This window comes from Mirounga leonina, unplaced genomic scaffold (genome assembly GCF_011800145.1).
Source record: "Mirounga leonina isolate KUSES-001 unplaced genomic scaffold, KU_Mleo_1.0 Mir_173, whole genome shotgun sequence".
Lineage (NCBI taxonomy): Eukaryota > Metazoa > Chordata > Mammalia > Carnivora > Phocidae > Mirounga > Mirounga leonina.
The window spans coordinates 15,103,225-15,122,226 of record NW_023270447.1 but is presented as its reverse complement, the minus strand read 5'-3'; the positions used below and the strand labels follow the sequence as shown (position 1 = coordinate 15,122,226).

General features: G+C 40.4%; 1 protein-coding gene and 1 long non-coding RNA gene across 4 annotated transcripts; both read left to right on the top strand.

Annotated features, from left to right (window-relative positions):
• The first annotated feature begins 3,431 nt into the window (after positions 1-3,431).
• On the top strand, positions 3,432-13,891 carry RWDD3 (RWD domain containing 3). Of its 3 annotated transcripts, none has more exons than XM_035017971.1 (4): positions 3,432-3,540; positions 10,916-11,403; positions 13,187-13,302; positions 13,401-13,891. In XM_035017971.1, exons 1-4 carry the CDS (start codon positions 3,456-3,458, stop codon positions 13,513-13,515), a joined length of 804 nt encoding a protein of 267 aa, XP_034873862.1. In that variant the 5' UTR covers positions 3,432-3,455; the 3' UTR covers positions 13,516-13,891. The 3 variants fall into 3 exon arrangements, with proteins under 3 accessions (XP_034873862.1, XP_034873864.1, XP_034873863.1); XM_035017972.1 differs by lacking the exon at positions 3,432-3,540 and adding an exon at positions 3,567-4,067; XM_035017973.1 differs by lacking the exon at positions 13,401-13,891 and having other exon boundaries at positions 10,916-11,356; positions 13,187-13,263.
• A 389-nt stretch (positions 13,892-14,280) lies between these two features.
• Positions 14,281-16,260, top strand: LOC118019108. Its single transcript, XR_004681570.1, has 2 exons — positions 14,281-14,320; positions 15,584-16,260. It is a non-coding gene; the product is annotated as an uncharacterized LOC118019108 (long non-coding RNA).
• Positions 16,261-19,002: the final 2,742 nt, after the last annotated feature.

Here is a 19,002-nt window from a genome sequence, read left to right as displayed (position 1 = left end):
ATTATACAAACTCTAAAACCCTACTGATACCGAAGACTTGTTTTTATAATATTGATAAGGCATTGAACTTTTATGTCATTGGACCTGGGCCATGTAGATGTTTTCCCACAAAACAAGCTGGAACTGTTTTGATATCACTCATGCATAAGAATCAAGCATGTTTCTCATAGGCAGAATGTCACCAATCTTTTGGAGTGAGTACAAACTATTTGGACATGGTGGAGGCAGATCTTGCCGCCAAATGGTATGATTGCAGAGTCACTGTCAAATTCTCATATTTTATTTGTTTTTATTTTGTTATCTTGGTGAAAAATCAGTTTGTGACTTTTCACACTTTAATAGAACAAAAAGAACTATGACCAACTCACCGGTCTTTACGTACCTTTGGAAACAGACTATGTTCCTATACATTACAAACATATTTCTTCTCTGGGAAGTTGTGGGAAGTGCGTGTTACTCCACCCATTGCTTTCAGCTATTACATTGACCTTCACACCAATAAGAAAATGTGGTGAAAGAACTTGTAATTGTTGCTCGTTGTGTTTACTTGTCTAACCTAAATCTAAAGTCTTTGAGAGCAAGGGCTTGTTGCTTTCATTTCTGTATCTCAAAACACTCAGCTTGTAGGGTCAGGCCAATCAACAATCAATGTGTGTCCAAGAACATTTTATGAAATGAGTAAATAAGAAACTCTTTAGGAGAATCAGTAGCACAGCTTATTGAAGTTCAGGTTCATTTCACAAGTTGGCATTCAGTGCCTCTTTTGTTCTTTACTTAGTGGTTTTCTCTCTCTTTTTTAATTCCAGTTAGTTAACATACAGTGTTATATTAGTTTCAGGTATACAATACTCTTAGTAGTTCTTAAAAAGTATTTTTACTTTTCTTATAGTCTTAACATGATCATTTTCCTTATCATGTCCCACTACTTCAGTATTCTTAGCTTTTTTGACATGATACTAACATTTAACCAACCTCTGCTAATACTCTTAAAATTGTGTATTCTTACTTCTATGCCCAAGTGGGGTTTGACTTACATTTTCAGATACAGTGTGAGTATTTAGGTCTACATACTACCCAGTGATAAAGTGAGTAGAAGTATTTTCTCAGAAAAGCTAAAAGAACTGTTTCCTGAGCTAGTGGTTTTAACTGGAGGTCAGAGATTTAAAACTTCTCCTCCTTATGGTCTTGGTAAAACAACTGTTTAGAAAAGTTGCAGGTATAAATAATATTCTAGCAAATCACACACTGTTTGAGGAAGAATTGGAGAGGGAGAGGCAGAGAGACTGTGCTCTAACTAGACATTCATCTACATGTCTAGACGTTCATTCCACATTGAAATATTTAGACTTTTCAGTAGCCTGTGAATACAAGAAAATTTCTTACATTAAGGTAGGGTTTAGATATTTGACACGTAGCTGATATTTTCATAGTGCGAGAAATATCAAGCTGACATTATGCTTTCTCTGTGATGATTTCTTCCAAATGTCAGAGAGTAGAAACTCATTCGAGGGATTTCAGGGCCTTAGGATAGTGTCAATTTAAAAGACATTCACATCGACTCCTTTTTTATTTAAACATGCTAAATGGAGGATGAAAAGCAGGTTAAGAAATCAACGGAGAAAGGAAGAGCAAAGAAGAAACCTATTGACAAGAAAATTTTAAATAGATCGATGGACTCTTACATCAATTTCATGAAACCCTACCTGACAGCAAGCTTTGTGATTGTCTCCTAATATTTGTGACAACTGGAGTCTTGCTGTTCATATTATTTCACTCATATCAATTATGTTGAATTTGGGAAATTAAAAATAAGATATGAACTATTTGATTTTTTGTAGACTATCTTAAATAAGTCAAATAACCAATATTTGTATTTTAATACTGACATTGGACTTCAAACTAAAATCAAATAACTTAAGTGATATTTTAAATTAAAAATTTATTCTTTTGTTCACCAAACTCCTTAGAAGCTAATTATGAACCTACTGAACTGCTATTTTGGAAATAACTCAAAGAAATTTTAAAAATTATTATTAAAGAAATTGGCCACATTAGAGATAATTATGAGTTTAAATAAACCTTTGTCTTTCCCAATTATGTGCACAGCAGTGCTCTTAATTACTTGGGGTCACTGAAATCCCATGGCATCCTGCGAAAAGCATTTCTCCTGCAGTCTATCTGGTTAGATTTCCTTTCTTTTTTTGGAAGCCAGCATCTTTTTCTTTTTAAAATCTCTTTTTAGCAACAGTGGGAATGATGTTGAGCATGGTAACATGGATTCAGAATCTTAAAATCAGCCCCGTTTGTTGTGACTTCTGTAGGTCAATGACAGGAGTCACTGTGTAGCCATCTAAGTTCTCTGATTTATCTTACAAACTTATTTCTGATACAAAGAAAAAATTGTGGAACCTCAGTGAGCTAGACCAGCCACTTCTTGGGGCTGCAAAATTTTAAATTGTTACTTAGAAAAACAAAAGGACAAGCTAAACGCGCTGACTGATAGAACTATCACAGAGGATCATTGTAATCTTGTTCACTAAATCAAAGCTGGAACAGAATGGATTGATAATTCTGTTACCCAATTGGTATTGCTCAAATTCTTCAATTGAAGTGCTGGATTCAAGGACGATCATTCCATTATTAGGCTTTAAGAGCCGCACTGTTTTGTATTGCATCGAATATCACAAAATGAGTAATATTGAAAAGCTAGAGTTTGCTACGTTTATACACTTGATGTACCCCCCAAGGCCAAGGAGTCTGGGCTGCCCCCTGTGAAGACAGGAGACAAATGGGGAAGGTTAAGACGTTGCTTCCAGCAGCCTGGCGCATAGCTCCCCACAAGGTCCAGAGCCACCCCAGTAACATCCTTAGAATGGCAGGACCTGCAGGTCCTAGGCTTTTGCGGGGTTAAGAGAAAGGTCTCAGGAATCCGGCCCTGGTCCAGAGTCCCAGCGCCAGTCACAGCTCAGCATCTGGGCTTGTTACTGCCCTGGGCCTTTTCCGGGTGTCTCACACTGCCAGAGTCACTAAAGGCTTCATCGGGACAGAGTATCATCTCCTGCTAACTGCAAGGTCCCCAACACCTAGTTCAGTTCTGAGCCGGACCAGGGCTCACCTCCTCACTGGTCACTTTCCTGCTTGTTTTTGTCTTCCTAACCGTCAAGTTCCTTTCGCCCAGTCTGTCCACCCCGGCAGTCCAGGGCCAAGTCTGGGCGGGAATGGTGGGTGTTCAAAGCCTGGGCTAAAGTTAGGGGATTTCGGGCGTCCCGAGTCTGCGAGCAGGAGCTTCTGGGCGGCCTCCTAGGCCCCGTCCCCGCCCGGGGCGGCGCGCGAGGGAGACGCGGGGCGCCCCCCAGTGGCCGCCCGGCCGCGCCGCTCCGGGCCGGTGGGGGCGGCGGCGGCGGCGGCGGCGGCGGCGGCGGAAGGGGAGGGGCGGCGGCGGCAGCGGGGCGGCCATGGCGGAGCCCGCCCGGGAGGAGCTCTCGGCCCTGGCAGCGATTTTCTGCGGGCCCGGCGAGTGCGAAGTGCTGAGTCGCTCAGGTGACTACCCCCGCGAGGGAGGGGCCGGGCGTCCTTCCTCCGCACCCGCGGCACTGCGCTCCCTGCCCCGGGGCCCACCCTCGCGGACCCGGCTCGTTGAGGATGCAACGACACGCGCCGGGACTGGAGATGCGTGGGGGCAGGCGGGAGAGTGAGGCGACCCCCTCCAACGTGAACAGTGCGGCGGCGCTCCGCCGGGGACGGAGACCGCAGCGCCCAGGCCGGTGCGGCTCGCCGGACGGCCCCCGCCTTCCGCGCCCCTCCGGCCGCGCCCGCCCCGCTGCCACGGGCCGAGCGCCGGGCCCTGCGCGCCCGCAGCCCCGGTCCCGGAACGCACTCCACCCGGCTTCCCGGGCCGCCAGTGTTGGCTTCCGGTCTCACCTTGCAAGGAGGCCTGTCCTGACACCCCCCGTTTAAAGCCAGCTGCCCCAAATTGCGTTTTGCCCGTTGTAAGCTCTGTGCATTATTCCTTCAGCGCACTCGACCACAGGTTTAACTCTCTGGGCATGGAGTGTGCCGAGTTGCAGGTGGGCGGGGACCCTGTCTGTTACGTAACCACAAAACTCCGTGCACCTGGACAGTGCCGGGCATAGGGTAGTTAGTAAATGTTTGTTGAATGAATCTGTGAACTGGCCCAGTGCTCTATCCGAACCCTTTCTCAGTGAGGTTTCCTAGTTGATAGTTCTTTTGCGTTTTTCTAGTCCGCTGAAAGGGGGCTGTCAGCTAGAGGCTCTTGGGGGCGCGTTGATCCAACTCACGTGTACTGATTCCCTGTAAACACTGGCAGGGTTTCAAAGACACCGCCCGTGTCCTCTGGGAACTTAGTCTAGAAAGGTCCTTTTGGCTCTTTTTTGATAATAGTTATCAAAACTTATTCTGTCCCTGTCTGTGACTTCTTTTTTTTTTTTTTTTTTTAAGATTTTATTTATTTGAGAGAGAGAGAATGAGAGACAGAGAGCATGAGAGGGAGGAGGGTCAGAGGGAGAAGCAGACTCCCCGCTGAGCAGGGAGCCCGATGCGGGGCTCGATCCAGGGACTCCAGGATCATGACCTGAGCCGAAGGCAGTCGCTTAAGCAACTGAGCCACCCAGGCGCCCTGTGACTTCTATTAAGTAAAAACCAGAACTGCACTTCCAATTTTCACTTAGCTTTTAAATACATTATGTAAATTTTTTGGCATGGGATTTAGCCTTCTGTTATGTTTCAGCAACTATTAAAATTGCCTTTCTGACCATAAATTGGTTGACCTTTAAGAAAGTAGTCTAAAAATATTCTGGGTGTTGTGAGAAAACCATCTAGGACTAAGATGAGTTTCATGGTATCATTTGGTTGCTTATTCACACAGGAAGCCAGAGCTGGGCCTTTTCATGTATTCTTCCTGGCATCACCTGTGGTCATGTGACCACTGTTCTGAACCTGGCACTGTGAACCAATTCGGGTAATGGAGCTGCTTCCTTTTCAGTGCCTAGCCTGTCTTGCATCTTATATAGAAGCTGTCGTTGACAATCCATATGAAATAATTTATTTTTAGTGTTTTCTTGTCACCCCCCCTTCTGGTTGGATAGCATTCATAATTCTTCATCATCTTACTCACTGTCTCCATGTCTCTACTGATAATTACTTCTGCCTGAGGCAGGCTGTTTAGGAGATCATCAGTTTTTCTAAATTCTTTCATAATGGCTCAGTTGAAATATCCTGGAAAAATGAACATATGATTTCCCATCACGCCTTAAAAAGGATGGAGTGGTAGCGAGCCGGGTCATGAGTACATAGCTGTGCATAAGATACTGCTGATGGGTCAGAGAAAACGTAAAAAAGTAAGCATAGAAAGAAAGAGAGCAGTTTCTTAATAGCGAGAACACTGTGAACCCTTTATCTGCTGTTAAATTGAGCATGACTTTCAAGCCATGCCTCCTAATTAATTTAATTCAGCATTCTGGCATCAATAAGTAATTGAATTATAAAAGAATTCAGTGTAACAACTTAGGACATTTTGTTGCTGAAAGGTTCATTGGAGAATAGAACAATTCAGTGATTGAAATAGCGATGTTTGATGTTCACAACTGGGAATTAAGGGTAAGGTAAGGCCTTCTTTAATAGACCACAGTAAACATACAGCGGGCTGCTGCCTGCCGTTCTCACGGTCACTGTCAGCCTGGGTTGGAGGATACAAGATTGATACCAGAACATTCTTAACACCATCAGTTCCATTCTGGCCTCCCTGCAAATAATGCTGCTTCTTGTTGCCCCTGGAATCAGGAGAACATTGTGGGACATTGTGGGTGGAATTGCACTTCTGTTATGAGGTTGCCCAGGAAGGGTTAGGCTGCCAACCCAAGGGTCAACCATAAGAGTGAAGAGCCTGACTAATTGGAATCAGTTAGGTTGGGCTAATTTGTGCTGGTAATTTCAGGGGACTTAAGCACATGGCCTCGTTACAGTGGTTATAGTAAGCTCATAGTAAGAAGCATCAGGTATAACTATCTCTTAAGGGTGCAAATGATGTAAACCCCCACACTGCTGTCTACTATGGAGTGCTGTGGGTAGACCAAATCAGAAATATTCTACCCCTCCCTGTACAGTGCAGTCAGGCCAGGTGCCAGGTTTAATGGGGTCACCTTCCATGTACCTCATACTTCAAATGCATCTTACTTGGTGAGGGGTACTCTTAGCTTTGTTTTATAGAGAAGTTAACGTATGCTCAGGCTGGTTAAGTAACTACCAGACACCAGAGTGTATGGACACTTAGATAGAGATGGGGTTGCTGCATGAGGAAAAGAATTCTTAGCAAGGATAATACTTGTGAAAGAGCAATAATGAGCACCCAGAGAAAGGAGATGTGTCTCACCCAACTTACGTTCTGAGTAATTTTGAAGGGGAGTGTGTGGGCACTCATATGTGTGCACACCTATCAGATAGATGAAATTGATATTGTTATAAATCCTTATTTTCCTGATGAGATAGTTAAGGGTCACAGATTATATTGCTGTCGTCAGTGCTCATTCTATGTGGAGTCGTATTTCTGGAAATTATCTTGTGGATCAAAAAGTTGTAAAATGGGAGGTATATAAGACTCAATATATAATATGTTTGCACAGTAGCTTCAGCGTGAATTTTTGTCTTCTGCTAACCCTCATGTTCAGATTGGATTGGGCCCTCTTGCAAAATGAATCATCACTGTCACCCACTGACCCCTCTAAATCTGCTCAGCTGTTTCCTGCTGATTGTCAGTACTGTGCTCACCTCTGTAAAACCAATTCAGCCTTGAACTTGACTTCTAAAGGATGGGATTGCCACTTTTAGCTTCACTTATTTTTAGTTTTCCTTTTGCTTTTTTTCTCTAACCACATTTTAAACACATATAAAAATCCAGCCGTAGCATAAAAACAAGCACGAGTGGATGCATACTTGTGGCGAGCTGCCCGGGAGGAAGAGGAAAGAAAGCCCCATGCAATGAAGTACAAGAGGGGATTGGGTGCTGCTTCTTGGTTTTCTGAACAAAGGCTTACTTTGAAGATATCTAAAAATTGAAAAAAAAAAAAAAAGCAAGTAAAAGGAAAGTCAGTTGTATATGGCTTCTTAATGGGCTCTAAATAAATCTTGAAGAACTCATTCTATTAAATTGTTTACATTTTCCAATGTCTTCTGTTATTGGACAGCATTCATTAAGTTCCTATTGTGTGACTATGAAATAGGGGAAATCCTTAAAAATAACACTGCTGTGGAATTTGGGGTTCAGTTCAGTTTCTCTAGTTTGAAACTTTGTTGTTTGGTGTGTTGTTAGGTGTATAATTTCTTTCATGTACTTATAGGGAAGAACAAGATCTGAAACCTATTTTAGTTAGTGTTTTATTTATGAAATTGATACACTTATTATAAGGCAGGGTGACTTAAAAAAAAAAAAAAACAACTAGGGAATTTTTATGTGAATTTCAACCGGGGCAAGGCCTACATCTTTTGGTAGGATCTTTGGATTAAAATAGTCTTGGAACTTAGGAAAATTTTAGTTTTCTAGGGCAAGCATAAGTTTTCTGGGGCATAGATGTTTATTGACAATGATGAATTTGTGAGTTAAACTTAATAATGAGTTTTTTGAGGTCAGGGAGGGGCAAAGATTAGCATGAGATTTAGAGCAGATTATTTTTCTGTTAATCACTCTTTCTAAGCTGTTAATAGTCTTAAAGCAGATAGAGGCAACTTTGTTTTTTTGTGTATCTTTTTTTTAATGAAAAAATCAGATTGATGGTACATGTGGTTATATAAAAAATTCTGACGTGAGAGAGAGCCAGTTTAATTGCATGTACAAACTAAAGCAGATGTGAAAGCAGGGTAATATACATACTTCTGGAGTTTTAGGGAGAAAATGAGTTTTTAAAAGAATGTATAATTTTATTACCACATTAAATATCAGCAGAGTGGGGTTGTTGTTGGGCTTTTCATTTTCCTATAGCGATAACATCATTTTGTGTAATTTTAGTTTGCAGCCCCAGTATGTGTGTGTCTGTGTGTGGGGGGGAATGGGCAGGGAGTCGCTGTCTCTGAGAAGACCAATTAGGAAGAATGTTAATCCTTCCCAATTCTTGAAAAAATCAAAGCAACTTTTCTTCTAAACATATAACTAATAATTTTACAATTTTCTAAGGCAAAAGTAAAGATTTCTCCCATTGCTTTTTTTTTTTTTTTTTGAGAGAGAGAGAACGTGAGGTGGAGAGAGGGAGAGAGAGAGTCCCAAGCAGGCTCCACACCCAGCATGGAGCCCAACACAGGGCTTGATCCCACCCCCCCTTAGATCATGACCTGAGTTGAAATCAAGAGCTGAACGCCCAACCAACTGAGCCACCCAGGTGTCCCTCTCCCTTGTTTTCTATTTGCTGACTAGGACCAGAAAATCACTAAGAGAGAAAAATATAAATTCATCAGGATTTGAAAGGCCAGCTCAATAGCATTTTCATACTTTCTCCCTGGACTGCCTGTTTCTGTCAGTTGGTTACCTGCACTGGGGAGGAATAGGTGGGTACTTATATGGCAGAGATTGGAGAACACTGTGGGTTTCAGAGTTTTGATCAGAAAGGGATTCTTGCTTGAAGGGAAAAGCTTGCCTTGTGGACACAAGTACTATATTAGTTTCCTGTGGCTACTATAACAAATTTCCAAAAATGTGGTGGCTTAAAATAACAGACATTCTTTCTCTTGTAGTGCTGGAGGTCAGAAGTCTGAAATCAGCTTCACCAGGCTGAAAGCATGTGGTCCCTCTGGAGGCTCTAGGGGCAGAATCCACTTGTTTGCCTTTTCCAGCTTCTAGAGCTGAATTCTTGCACCCCTTTGCTCATGGTCCTCTATCTTCAAAGCCAATAGCATGGCATCTGACTTCACTGATTACATTGCCTTTTGTGGTACAGTTTCCCTCTGCCTTGCTCTTATAAGGACACTTGTGATTACGTTTAGGGCCCATCTCAGGATCCTTAACCTAATCACATCTGCAAAGGCACTTTTGCCATGTTCTGGGGATTAGCACATACACATTTTGGGGCCATTTTTTAGCCTATCACAGGTAGCAAGGACTTCTGTACCTGTGAGCCCCATGGTTACAAGCTAGTGCTCAGACTGTTTAACTGTAAAATTTAAAAGTTTCTTATAACTTGTAAAATTATTTCTTGGTTGTTGTCTAAAAAGAAACTTTTGAGATATTCCAGTGGTGAAGAAAATAGTTCATTAGGTTCAACCATAATAGTTCTGGTATGAAAGTACCACGAAATAAGTTCAAAGTACCATGGGAACCATAAGACAGATTTTAAGAGATGTGATGTTCGTTGAATGATGAATAATATGAATATATGAAGTTCTTCAGAAGTTATGCCTCCCCTATGAAGGAGAAAGTGGGCTCCCTAAAGGATTTCTGGAGAGTTTATTCAGCCTATTGGTCATATGTTGTCTGTAGGTATTTATGGTGCCCATTTCACATAGTGAAGTGTACTGATCTAACTGACATATAGGGACCCTATTTAATAATAAAATATTAAAAAAATAAGGAACTGGGTGGAAGAAAGAAGGGTTTTGAGAAACATGATGGATTGTAGAGGAATGTACTAAATTAGGTCTGGAAAATTTTTCTTTATACAGTACCCATTTTACTCATGTAAACACATTTTAGTTGTATCATTTTAATGTGGTCTTCATAATGGTTGCTATCTGTGTTTCAGGGTGGTGTCTTAAAATAGTAGTACTTTGCATCTGATACCAAAGAGTCTATTAAAGCAACAACAACAAAAACCTTTTTGTAGCATATGTGTTTGGTCCCGTGTGAATCAACATCTGTAACAAGAGCTTTTATATAAATGGAATCAGATGGCTAGACAGCCATATTAATGTTCTGTTTGGTTCTTTCAAGGGGGACACAGTCAGGTTCCAGTTGTTGAGGCTATTGAGCAGCAATCCAGGTATGAAAATGAGGAAGGTTTGCCTGCCTCTCTCGTGAAGGAGGATGGAACAAGGGCATGTGGTGAAAGAAGTAGGGGTAGAGAGAGGCAAGTTAGCTTCAAAGAGATTCGTCTGCACCCAGTTCTGTTCTACTCTGCTCTTCTGATCTGTGTGCTTCTGCCCCCTGCAGAATGAATCAGCCTGACGTTTTATCAACTTTTTGAAAAGTGGGGTGAAGCGGTGTGGAACACATCAGAGGGGTGAAGTCGAGCAAATCTGAAAGGGAGCAGTGTTTCATCTCCTAGCCTGTGTGTGCTTCCCTCCTCCTCCTCGTGGAGCTAGAGAGGGCTGAATTGATGTCCGTCCCATTTTAGTTCATCCTGCTACCTTCATGTTACACTGATACTAATACATTTGAAGTCAGAAAAGAGCGGGCCAGGCAGTTACTGTCTCATGCACAGTCATCAGTTTCTCGGGCCCTGCAGCCACACAGCATTCCAGTGTTTGCTTTGACTTGGTTTTGCAACACGATGACCTTCCTTGGACGCGCTGTGTAACTTTTAAATTAATCACTGATTTTATAGATATGCAACACTCTTTCTCTGAATGTTCATGTGAGTTTATTTTGAGTTTCCAGAATTAGAACTAAGTGAGGGTAGAAAAAAATTGTGTGATGAGAAGCCATTCTGGTAAACCTGAATAAAAATGGGGCAATGGCGAATGTAAATGCCACAGAAGCCCTGGGTGCTGGGATACAGGATTCCATGAGTATATGTGTATGGTTGAAGGAGATAATCTGTAAATCAGGGCTCTCTTGGGATTATGTGTCTCCCTTGTAAAGTAACTCCAGTTTTCTCATGAAACATAAATTGACATCGGAAACGAAAATTTTAACTTCTTAGTGTGCCATTCAAATCGAATTATGTATAGCTAATCATTATTTTTGGATGCTTTCCAGAGACAGATGGGACCGTGTTCAGAATTCTCACAAAAGCTGAAGGACTTATGGGTGCGGATGTACCTTTAGAATTGGTGTTCCATTTGCCACTCAATTACCCTTCGTGTCTACCTGGTATCTCGGTTCACTCCGAACACCTGACCCGGGCCCAGTCCGTGACTGTGAAAGAGAAGTTACTTAAGCAAGCAGAGAACCTTTTGTCGGAACCTATGGTTCACGAGCTGGTTCTCTGGATTCAGCAGAATCTCAGGCACGTCCTCAACCAACCAGACACTGGAAGTGGCAGTGCAAAGTGTACTTTTGCAACAGGCACGATTGTGGATGATGGACTGTGGCTAACTCTTGTGCATTTAGATCACATGAGAGCAAAGACCAAATATGTCAAAACTGTTGAGAAGTGGGCTTCCGATTTAAAGCTGACAGGAAGACTGATGTTCCTGGGTAAAATAATACTGATTTTACTACAAGGAGCCAGAAGCAATATCAAGGTGCCAAAAAGTTTAATGTTGAATATGAATTTGGCTATTTTCTGCTAAAATGGTGTGTCTGTAAGTGTGTTTTGTGACAATGGGACAGATTAATCATTAAGATGTTAATGGATCTCCATTTTTTAAAGAATGTCTCTATTTCCTAATTACAACTACAAACTTGCAAAGCTTGAAGAATAAGTAAATTATATCTTAAAAATTATTCCACATAATGAAAGGGATAGGTCATTAAAAAAAAATCTCTGTGGTGTGTGAATGTTTGTTTCTCTAATTAGCTTTGCGCCTCAACTTTGTAAATGTGCACTAAAAGTTTGTGCATATTTGTATCTCATCCCTCAGGCACAGCAAGGTGTCTGTTTGTGGGTAGTGTGTAAAAGTTTTAACTTTTTGGCAGTTAAAAACACATCCTGACACTTTAATTTGGCTTCTCTAACACCTGGAAAGCGGAGCTGGTCCCTCGTAACCAGGATTTAGTGTTAGTGGAAGAGGTAGCTTCCTTAGGCTGTCAGCTTGTCACCTCCTACCTAACTTTTGCTTTCCACCTGACTTGTCTCAGCAGCTGCTTTCGAAATCATCATCTTCTTCAGATTCTCCAAGTTCGCATGCTCAACTCATCTAACCTGTTTTATGTGGGACCAGACGAGGAAAGCTGCTTATTAATATTTTAAATCTTGAAAGCGCTACAAATCACTTAATAGGTTTATGCTTTCAAATGGGTTGGGTCAAGAATACTTACAATTGAATTTATTCAAAACAGACTTAGCTTGCACAACCTATAATCTGAAAGATTTGTAGAATAACTACCTAGCTTTTTCAGGATGAGCGCTTCTCACAATACTTATTTAGCATTTGGTTCACCAGATTAGTGCTGGCGTTGTAGCATATAGATACCACAAATAATTAAAGTTTAATTTAAATCTTGGTTTGAGGTCTGACCAAAGAACCAGATATTGCAAGGTGATCTATAGTATATCTATAAAATTTGACATTTTGGGTAAACTCCTGGCTGACAAAATGAATACCAATTAATTTCCTTGTTCATATTTCCCTAAAAGGCTCAGATTTTTCTTTAAGCCAGCTCAGGAATGTTAGGCTAAGTGCAGTTGTTTTGCAAATGTTGTTACTCAGGTTGGATCCATCAATTAATTAACAAGTACTTACTCGTATGACTAGAACTTTGCTAATGTGCAAAATTAATACTTTTTTCCTTTTTATGAGCTTTCCCTAAAGTGCCATTTAATGTAAATATCTCTGTTAAATTTTTTAAGATTATATATCAGGATTGAGAATTTCAGGTACATATTTATAGATGCCATCCAATTTGGAATGGTCAGTGCTGTGTGCCTGTTAAGTTCTTTCAGACACAAAAGTAGTCATAATACTGCCACTAGCTGGTACTATTAATTGTGCCATAGCAATGTGTTGCCGGGCTGACCTCTGAGCACTTTGCATGTATTAACTCATTTAATCATCACAGCTTCCCGTAAGGTAGGTGCCGTTCTGAGTACCATTTTGTGGAGTAGGTTCCTGAGGCACAGAGGGCTTAGCCTGGAATCAGATCTAGTTGGCCTCGAAGTCCAGATTTAAACCTTCTACCAACACATTCTGCTGCCTGGTATAGGAAGACACTGTAGCCCTCTTACTGCTGGATTCAGAAAGAGAGTACTCTAGGCAGGAAAATAAGCCTGTAGGAAAATAAGCCTGCAGGCTCTTGGCTCCTTTAAAACTAGGACTTGGAGATTCAGAGTAAGATATGTATTTAATGTACTGATTTATCATTTAGGAGTACCTGATTCTTCAGAAAACCTCCAAAGTAGATGTGGACTCAAGTGGAAAGAAATGCAAAGAGAAAATGATTAGTGTACTGTTTGAAACAAAAGTACAGACAGAACACAAAAGGTATAATTTACTACTATTGCAGATGGAAAAGTAACTGAATCGATAATTATACTCTGACAAATCTAGGCATATTCATGAGTTTCTCTTGTATAATGCAGGTTTCTGGCATTTGAAGTCAAAGAGTATTCATCGTTGGATGAGTTACAAAAGGAATTCGAAACTGCAGGACTTAAGAAGCTTTTCTCTGAATTTGTGCTCGGGCTGGTAAAATGAAATGAAAGACAGGAATCTCTTAGTAAGACAGCAGTGGTGTTTTGTTTTGTTTTGTGTTGTACAGTGGGTTTGGGGAATGGCTTATTGAAATCCTCATAAGAAAACAATTTTAAAGTTTCTCTGAAGCAAAATGATAGACACCATTCTAACTTCAGGAAAAAAAAGCCCATTTTGTTTATGGACTATTAAACAGTAAAAACACCCATGTATTCTAATTTTTGCCAGTAAAGGCTAGGTTCAATAGATGGAATGTTATTGAAAGATAAATATAAAATGATGATGGTAAATGAGCCCTTGTGATTATATAGAGGATTTGTTTGGAACTGTGCAATTTTCTGGCCAATTTTCTTGTAATTAAATGAATTTTTTTTTTAAAGATTTGTTTTCATGTTTACTTTTTTTCATGTTTACATTTTTAGCATTTGATCACGATTTTCCCCCATTCAGCTTATTATGTCTGATGTTTTAAGTTGAATGTTAAGAAAAATATAACACTGATTTCTTTGTGAAAGTGCATAAACTGTTAGTTTAAATACAAACCAAAGAAGTTCTATAGAATGTGATTTTTGATCACTTTCTTTGGGGTCCTAGATAGCATGGTACTTGTTAGTTGTAGGATTAGAGAGTCAATTTAAATTAAAATTCTTATTATTTTTTGCGGGGGCAGATGGAGAGGGAGAGAGAGAATCTTAAGCAGGCTCCATGCTCAGCGTAAGAGCCCAACGTGGGGCTTGATGTCACGACCCTAAGATCATGACCTGAGCCAAAATCAAGAGTCAGATGCTTAACCAACTGAGCCACCCAGGTGTGCCTTAAAATAATTTTTGGGAAAACTTAGCTTCTGGTTTTACAAGGGGAGAAATGTTTCACATAAAATGAACTTGACTTGTTTGGATGGAGGAAATGATATAGAGATACTATTTTTTATTTCTTAGGAAATCTGTTAAAATGTGATAATCTTAAAATATATTTATTATGACCCAAGGAGAGTAGAAGCCATAAAATGAAAGCTTGTATTACAATCTGTAACAAAAGTGTAAGGAGGCATTTATGTTTGAGAAAGGATATTTGTGTTCATAAAGCCAACTGTGCTTCCAAAGTAAGGGGCCAAGTGATGGAGGAAAGGCCACGCAAATCCCTCTCCTTGCAATCTGTGAAGTACAGTGGTATCATTATAAAATCATAGCTGATGGGAGACATAAGTGAGGAAACGTTGCAGCATGTGGGTAGTGTTTCTTGACAGTGCTTCTCTGGGACCATGGTGGTTCAATCTGATTGTCTCACTTTCAGGCACCCTTATAATTAAATTATACCTACCTATTGATCATCTTATGGGGTTCTAATGAGAGGATTTTTGGTTCCTTTTACCTCATTCCCGGGTGTTTATGATTTTTTCTTGGAAAACTGGTAAATGTAGTTAGGTTGTTCTATGGGAACAGCATATGGCAAGGAGAAGCTAGGCTACTGGTATGCTAAACTGAAAATAGGCTTGAAAATTTGGGGCTGGTCATAATTACTGCTTCATTTGATTTACTAAGCAAGGAGATTAAAAGTTATTGCCATCGAGGCTGTCACAGTAGAAGTAGTAGGGGGCTGGTCTGAATTTTATCACAACAGAACTGCTAGTCCTTTATTTTACCTTGAATCTTCTCTGCTCAGGTGTTTTCCATACCATGCTTTGTGGTTCTCCTCCAAACTTTTGTCTTCAGATTTGACCCTCTACCCCTAGAGAAGAACTTGAATCAGGCAAAACTGAATGTTGGTAGTGACTTTCTCCAAATTAATTAAATTTCTATTTGCTAAAATTGTGTTTAAAAAGTATTGGTTATGATTACTTTCTTGGATGTTTACATCTGAGTCTTTCACAAATATACACATCAGAATGCAAAACTAACCTTGACAGTGTTAGAGACTTATATAAATTTAACTTGACCATCTCTGAATAAAAGAAAATTTAAAATTATATGCAAAAAGTCTTTAAGAGTCTTTTTGGTATTTTATTAACTTTAGAAGAAGAGAATTGTTTCCATTGATATTTTTGCCTCAAACTCTGATGCTTTCTTTTCAGCCTGAGGTACTTATGAAAAGATAATTAGGACTTCTGGAAGAAAGAAGAGGTGAGGCCAAGGGCTGGGACCCCTGAAGGACTACACTGTAAGAGTAAGACTGAAGTATAAATAAACTAATTGTCCTAGTACTATAGCTAAACTTTGAGGATTCTGTTAGGTCCAGAAAGTCTTAAACTTTGAATTTGGATTAAAGTAGTCCATGATTCTAATGCCCCCATATCCTCCAAATCTTTGGAGGAAGATAACATTATCCTAGGTGTCAAATTTTATCTATGAGTAATTTTAAAATTCAATATCCCACAAATAATCAGAGATAATTGGACTCATGAAGAGACAAGATACTATCAGGGAGAAACAACAGAAATAACAGACAATAGAAATAGACCCACAGGGACTCTACATGCTGAAATTATTAGACATAGATCATGGAACAGTTATGCTTAGTATGTTCTAGTAGACAAAAGCCAAACTTGGAACTGGTATTAGAAACTGTAAAAGGTGATATGGTATATTTGTATTTGAAAAACAACAAAACAAAAAAACAAAACAAACAAATTCTAGAACTGAAAAATATAAAAATTAAAGGACTGGTTAATGAGTTAAAGCCCAATTAGAAAATTAGAAACCAGCTTAGGTATTTCAAACTGAATTTAAAACAGGAATTGGTTAGAAAGCTGGAAGAGCAAAAAGGAAAAGGAACGGGACTGGATGACAGAAAAGAAAAAGGGGAGGGTGATGCCGTCAGAGTTCAGAAATTGCCAAGAGTGTGTACCTGCTGTTGTAATTGGTCCCAGATCTGCTCACATGGTGCTGCCTGGACCAGAGCTAAAGCTGCTGATAGGTACTATCTTTTGTCTGTTGGAATTGCCACTTGGTACCACTACAGCAAATGCCAACAACTATCACGGTGCTGGTACCTGTGCTGCTTTCAGATCTTCCAGCAGTTCCTCCTATTGACCAAACCCAACAGGAATCCACCTGGCAAAGAAGTCTGGGAGATGTAGTTTGAATATCCCAACCCAGAAGAACCACAGAATATAGGAGGATGAGAGAGAGAGAGAGAGAGGGAGTGTGTGTGTGTGTGTGTGTGTGTGTGTGTGTGTGTGAAGCGAGAGGTGAGAGACCCGAGTACCTATAGCAAGTAACCAGCACAATCTTCCCTTTTAGCTATTAAGCATTCCCACATACTCCCTACCCATATTTAAATTTCTGGACAATTATTATGCTTCCATCCATGCAGATTTAACTATTTTTTGTATAAATGAAGAGATTTTCACCTTTTCCCCCAAAGGGGGAGAACTAAAGTCCCATCAGTTACTATTATACTCACTGGTGTTAATTCTAGTTCAATTACAATTCCACAATTCCCCCTGGATATTCTGTAAACCCAAAGATGAAACTGTAAAGTTCACCACCACCACCATCTCTTACATAACTTGAGGGAAGGAAAGGGAAGAACTTGAGGGAAGAGGGAAGGAAAAATAGTTAATATATACAAAGATATACAGAACAAGCAATGAAACAAATTTTCATGAGTACTTTGGTACTTATTTCTACAACTGGTCAGGAAACTACAGCTGATATTTATAACTTCTTCCTCTACTCCATTCTTTGCTTTTGGTCAGTACTTTCACTGGTCAAGGCTCTCTACCTAGTATGGTGGCCAAAATTTCATTTTGGAAGGATCTAACTCCTCAGTAGTTGAGTTGCTTATTAACTGTGACTATTGAACAAGAAATATTAAGAGGCAACCCAACAGAGAATTCCCTGGGCTCCTGACATAGTTCTTGTTGACCTCATTGTGTATCAGTAACCCAATTTTGCTGTGATAATCAGGATCAATCACCCCAGCCATTATGGGAACCTCTTTCTTTGCTTGTTGGTTTAGTATCATAAGGAGCCTAATATATTCAAGTGTCAATCTCAACTTCTAATTCATTTGAACCATTTTGTGTGCCCTGGTAGAAACATTCTTTCCATGGGAACTAACTGCCAAACCAGCATAGCCCAAGTTTACAGAGATGGGAATAAAAAATTCTGTGAGTGGATTATTAAATATAATATGGACAGAAATCCATCCTATTGTTATTCCTTGATTTCTGGACCCTTGTATTCTGGCAGTGGGACAAATACATCTTATACTGATCACTGATTAAAAGTATTTTTTTTATCTTGTATGATAGCACCTCAACCTTTCAGAGTTTTGTCTCCCAGCTGGCCAAATAACAGTCTTTTGTAGGTCATTATATTACTTTATAAAGCTAGTCAACTTCTGGGTGATTTGGTACATGGAAAGACCTATGAATTTCATAGTCATGAGCTCATTGCTACATTTCTTTTATTGTGAAATAAATATTTCATTTAGAAGTTATATTGTGGGGGCGCCTGGGTGGCTCAGTCGTTAAGCATCTACCTTTGGCTCAGGTCATGATCCCAGGGTCCTGGGATCAAGCCCCACATCGGGCTCCCTGCTCAGCCGGGAGGCTGCTTCTCCCTCTCCCACTCCCCCTGCTTGTGTTCCCTCTCTAGCTGTCTCTCTCTCTGTGTCAAATAAATAAAATCTTCAAAAAAAAAAAGTTATATTGTGCTCTCACAATGTCTATAATATTGTGGTTGGTAGTATTATAGGAATTCATATCCAAAATAAGTATTTTATGAAGACAAATTGCTGGCCCTTCCACTAGAGAAGAGATCCAATGTGATTAGCCACTAGGCAGCTGGTATCGCCCAGGAAGTGAGGCCCTACTGGTGGCTCAGCATTGATCTCTGTTCATAGCAGGTTAGGCTCTTGGCAGTGATAACAGCAAGGTCAATATTGGTGAGAGAAATTTTATGTTGATGAGCCCATGTATAACTTCCATCCCTGCTGCCATATTTGCTTTGTAGAAAAGCCCACTGAGCAAGCACTGGGATGCTAGGGAAAGAGAGTGACTGATGTCTACAGAATGAGTCAACCTGTCCATTTGATCAATGAAGGCTTTCTCCACAGTGGTTGCCCTTTGATAAACATCACATGGGACACAAATATCCTCATACTTTGTGCTCATCCCGAGGGGTCCATTCACATATCTCTGCCCCAGATCTCCTTGTCATTAGTCTTCTGATCTCATTCTTTCAAAGTGACTGATTCCCTGGCCAATCCATTAGTCACTGCCCATGAAATACTGTAGATCTACACCATGGACATTTCTTTACCTAGACAAAGTAGACAGAAGTACTGCTCCAAGTTCTGCCCACTGAGAAGATTTCACTTTCACCTTTCAGAGACACTGTAGACTGGAATGGTAATTGCTGAAGCATATTGTGAAGAACCATCCATATCCCATGCCTGAGTTCTTTCTTCCTCAGTTAACAAGTTATGGGTACTCCCCATGACACCAAGAAGAAGCTGTGCAATAGTTGCTATAGGCATCTGAGC

Bases quoted from the DNA above. Each gene is read 5' to 3' on its own strand.
- RWDD3 (XM_035017971.1), top strand. From the start codon at position 3,456: ATGGCGGAGCCCGCCCGGGAGGAGCTCTCGGCCCTGGCAGCGATTTTC. The intron at 3,541-10,915 runs GTGACTACCCCC...GATGCTTTCCAG, and splicing joins CGAAGTGCTGAGTCGCTCAG to AGACAGATGGGACCGTGTTC. The intron at 11,404-13,186 runs GTGCCAAAAAGT...TTTATCATTTAG, and splicing joins GAGCCAGAAGCAATATCAAG to GAGTACCTGATTCTTCAGAA.